The sequence below is a fragment of the Hipposideros armiger genome, unplaced genomic scaffold, assembly GCF_001890085.2.
Source record: "Hipposideros armiger isolate ML-2016 unplaced genomic scaffold, ASM189008v1 scaffold_77, whole genome shotgun sequence".
Taxonomy (NCBI): Eukaryota; Metazoa; Chordata; class Mammalia; order Chiroptera; family Hipposideridae; genus Hipposideros; species Hipposideros armiger.
The window spans coordinates 78,628-83,426 of NW_017731427.1; the positions used below are offsets into that span (position 1 = coordinate 78,628).

Genomic DNA, 4,799 nt, shown 5'->3' on the forward strand with positions numbered 1-4,799 from the left:
CGGCGCGCACGGCGCGGTGGTCCAGCGGCTGCTCAGCTCGCTGCGCGCCGACCCGCGCCACAGCCTGGAGCTGCCGCCCGGGGGCGTGGAGGAGCACGGCCCCGCGGTCACGCTGTAGGGCGGCCGGGCCCCGCGGCCCCGCATCGTCGTCTCAGCTCGGGGAAGGAAAGCGAACCCTCCGTGCGGAGAACGCGCCCGGGGCCTGAAGGACGCGCGGGCCCCGGGGCCTCTGCGAAGGGACGGGAAGGACCTGACCGCGCGCAGAAAAGACTTCTTCGAAATTGTAAACATCCTGCGTTTTTTCAACGAAGCTTTAACATTACTTTTCGGGAAGAGTCGATGCAGGTTTTTAACGGACGCTGCGCCCAAACGCCCCGTCTGTGGGCGCAGCGTTTGCAGCCGCGGACTTGCGCGGACCCCGCCGCCGGGAGCAGGGACTGTGCCCTGAGGAACTGGGACACCGGAACCTTCGACGGGATGACGGAAGACGCACTTCAGGTGTTCACAGTCTTTATGGCCCTGTTGCAAATAGCCACGTGGGTGCTGAAGTCCCAGGTCACTGTCCTGAAAGGGCGGTGGCAGAGGGGACATGGAATGTCCTCAGGGCTGCTGGTAAGTGTCGCCGCGCAATGCTGGGCAAGCCCAGGGCCCACTTCCAGACCCACCTCTGAAAGCTCAGCCATTGGGACGTCAGGTTCTGTTACCTTTGTTTTTAAATAATGTCACATGGAACGTGATGATTTTAACAAATTCATTGTCACTTCTCTTTGATTCTCTAGCAGTATTTACATATTGAGTAATTTTGAATGTTTATTCATGTTTATACCAATTAAATTTTATATGAAATGTATTTTGTTTGAAACCAGTGTGGAAGCAAAAGTGTTACACTTATATTTTGAGAACTAAACTCTGACCAAATAAAGCTTTTGTATGAACACAGGTAAAAATATTTTTCTAGGTGCCTTTCTACACAGCTGCTTCTCTGAGGTGCGGGGCCCCCTGCTGGACGGTGGCAGAACTGTCCTGACTTCATGGCTGTCAAGCCCGTACCAGATGGGAAACTGCCTTTCCGTGTTTTCATTGTCTCCTGAATTCGTTAAGTGAAAAGCAAATTGTTTTCCTTTTGTGCAGAAACTATTTATTGTTCAGAAATAGCTTTTACTGAGTAGTTGTGGTTTCCTGCACCTCTGTTTATTTTGTTATTTGAATGTCAGTTTTGTTCCTAAGCATTGGGAAAACCAAAGACGTTTCCTCTTGGAGGTCTGAGCTCACACTTCCAAATTTGTGAGCTCCAGGAACTGCACCAGCATTGTGTGTGGCAGCCCAACAGTCAGAAGTTGTCTTTACTACGACGAGTATTACAGAAGCAGAATTCTAGTGCTAACTTACTATCACAGCAGAAATGTTCCTTTACTAAGTTATTGCTGGTTAATGAGTGTGTTGTTAAATAACTGAGTCTGTTACCAGGAAGGAAAATTATATTTCTTACCATGTTTTAAGTTGTCAAGCAAATGTGAATAATTTTCTTACAGAACAAAAGACAGGCTTGTTCAGATTTGTGCTATTGTTCATAATTTTAGCGTCGCGAGCTGCTTGGAACACCTGCTTCAGTGTACTTTTCTACCCAAGTCTACAGTTCTGCCATTTCTTTCTTTAAAAAAAGACACAAGCAATGTTGTATTACATGGTAAAGTTTTCTTGGTTTTATATTATCAAAGAATAAAAATGTTTTCTTTGCTTTTAATGCTGTTTTTCATTTGTGTCCTAAATAATGGAGAGACTCTCAGTGCTGATGATCACAGGGCAGGATGAGTGCCTGTGACTCTAACCAAGTGCCCTTCCTGTGGCATCTTTTCTCACTTAATCCGCACACATTCTCCATGAGGCAAATAGTGGTATCCCCACTTTACAGGTGAAAAAATGGGCCCAAACTCAACCACGCAGTAGGTCATTTTAAATAACCAAATCACAGTCATATTTGATGGGCAATAGATGTGTCTTAGGTCCAGAACCTTCTTTTGAAGTCCTTTCGAAAAAGCTTTTCTAAATACTTAACTATACAGCTCTTCCTAAATATACCCTGGTTTCCAAAATTAACACTGTATCATTCTGAGAAGCCTGAAGAGCATCACCAGACACACAGCCAATCCATTACAATGTTATGGAATCGCAGGGAACACCAAGAGCTCCAGGAAGAATCGTGCGCATGTAATGGGCTTTCCGAGCCTTCCTTACCCACTGAGTCCCCTCGAGGACACTGAGACGCACGCAGCCCTGACCAGTTGTGAGCTGGGGAAAACGTAGCCGGACGGTCACCGTCACAGTCAGAAGAGACGATGCTGAGGCAGGGGGTCAGGTACTGAAGCCGGGTATCCTGCTCGCAATTCTGTCTCGTGATACAGGGCAGGCGCTTCACCGTCGCAGGTGCACACACCCAGTGCCGGCAGGGGCTGCCACACGCAGAGGAGCCTGCCGTGCAGCAGCCGATGGGACTGTACCCAAAACAGTGAGCTATTGTCGTATCTTACAGTTTCACACAGGGAGTGGGGTCTTACGGCAAGCTGCAAAGGCTTTTGAAAAATGCTGAGGGTTAAAAAAATCCAGCAGAGCCACAATTTTGAGGTAAGTCTCCCAACAGAAGCTATTAAGTTCCTGTCATGTCTCCATCAAATGTTTTTTTTAAAAACTGACACAAGTATTAACCAAACATGGTGTAGAAATGCCCCCTTTCTAATGCTTGCATGAAAAAATAGCCCCTAGCATGGGTGGTGACGGGTGGTTTTGTGGGTGAGAACTCCATAGCAGGAGTTAGGACCCTGAGGTTTTCGTAGCAGTGCTATCAATCAGTCACAACGGTCTGAACAGGGCAGCTTAAAAGTCAGGCTGAATGAATAGCCAAGTCCTACATACACAACGGTATTGAACGTGGGCCGTGTCTTCCGGGAGTACCCACCCTCCTTCGCTGATTGCCAAGTCAACTTACCTTCTAGGAAGCTCAGCTGCTCGTCTAAGCTCCAGGACTTCCCATGTCACTCAGGCTGGTGGGCGCTCTCTCATCTTGAGCCCAGAACGTGGGTTCTGTGTCACAATCAGCCAGAGTGTCTGGGCCAGCACCCACAGAGGCTCGGACTCAGCAAGTCTGGGGACGGAGCTTCAGGGTCATCAGTTCTAACAAGCTCCCAGGTGATGTGGAATTGCACGTTGAGAGCCACTGGCTAATCCCCCTAAAAAATCGCCAAGGAAGTGACAGGATTTGCCTCTGAGCTTGGACTTAGTGATTGTAGGGACCAGGCCCACAGGCAGATGAGCTGGCCGGCATTCAGGGTCTGCGGCTCCTTGGGAGGCTGTGTGCAGGAGAGAGGCCTGCCAGGTGACCCCCCACGGAGGATCTCTGTACCTGTAACCTGGCTGCTTGGGAGCCGAGTCTTGTCCCTCTGGCCGGCCCCCTCCGGAGACTCTCCCCGCTCAGTAAGTCTCAATAAACTATATCTGCACGCAGCCACCTGGTGTGCTGTTTGGGCTGATGGCGTCTCAGGCACAAATCCGGGAACAGCTTGGACTCTGTCTGAACAATGACCAAGGTTCCCGGATTTTCCTCTAGTCCACCAGGTGCTGGTATTGAGACTAATGTGACATCAGGTGACCTAAAAGTTTCCTGATGTGCAGAAATGCAGTCTGTGAATCCTCTTCTCCTTCAGAACTCCACTCCTGCCCGCCTCTGTCAACGTCCTAAAGGCTCTTTACCCGCAAGACATCCCAGCTCCATATACACGTTGTTTTTTTCCTCCTTCCTCACTTTCCTTGTTCTACTTTATCTTCATAAAAAGAGAACTTTTCGCACTGAGAACTTTTCATTACTGACGCACATTTCCAAGGAAAGGCATCAACTCTTATGTTAATAAAAGGCGAACAAAATGGCTCAGTGTTGGTCACCCCAGCCCAGGAAGCAAGTGCAGTTTCCATACTCCCTCCCCGGGGAGCTTTGAAAGGGAACACATTATCTGTGATCTCAAGCCTCCTGACCACAAGCCAACGTGCCAGGGGAAGCATGCTTTTCTAACATGAGTTTCACCTTTGGGAGCGCGTCACAACGTCCGTTAAATTAGTGAGGTGCTTCATGGCCATGGCGGTCTGAGGGTCCACCCTCTGCTCCCGACCACGTAACACAATCCGTGTGAAGTTTCCTTGAAGCCCAGAACCCAGTTGGCCCCACAGAGCCCCCACAAGGTCCCAGGAGGAAGCCTGCAAACCCTGCCCGGCATCATCGCCTGCCATTTTGATTCTTTGTGTTTTGTCTCTTTATTCAGAGATTACGTTCTCCTCCCGCTGTCCAGCTATTAACTACTTAGTGAGTGTGAGTGCACACACGTTTCCATGGACCTTACAACTTCAAAAACATCACAACAGATGAGGACAATACGCAGTCTGTCATTTGCCAATAGCAACTGAACAAAAACAACCGGAAGGAGGGCACTGTAAATCTTTACTGTTACTTTTCAAATAAGGAAGTAAAAACACTGATGTTTCCGGGATTCCACAGTAATTTCCAGAGCCATAATTCACACTGCATGTGCTGATATCCAGTACCCATCTGCTCCCAGAAACGCAATGTCTGTCAACACACTTCTGGCCGGGGAAACACACCACCCTCCAGCCTTGAATTACTCAGGAGTGCGCTGTAAGCCTCCATCCTGTCCGACAGTAACAGGATTGTCATCACGCATGAGTGACTTCAAATACGTGAATTGAAGGGCTGCTCCCTCGTAAAGAGTCACCCAAGTGGTTCTTTGAAAACACCG

At 48.9% G+C, this 4,799-nt stretch overlaps 1 protein-coding gene across 1 annotated transcript in view; it reads left to right on the forward strand.

Annotated features, from left to right (window-relative positions):
* The window catches only part of PARD6G (par-6 family cell polarity regulator gamma), a 66,421-nt gene extending 64,702 nt beyond the window's left edge, over positions 1-1,719 (forward strand). Inside the window, exon 4 of the mRNA XM_019643339.1 lies at positions 3-1,719. Coding sequence (XP_019498884.1) covers positions 3-118 — 116 coding nt within the window. The 3' untranslated portion in view covers positions 119-1,719. The remainder of the gene's footprint in view (positions 1-2) is intronic.
* Positions 1,720-4,799: the final 3,080 nt, after the last annotated feature.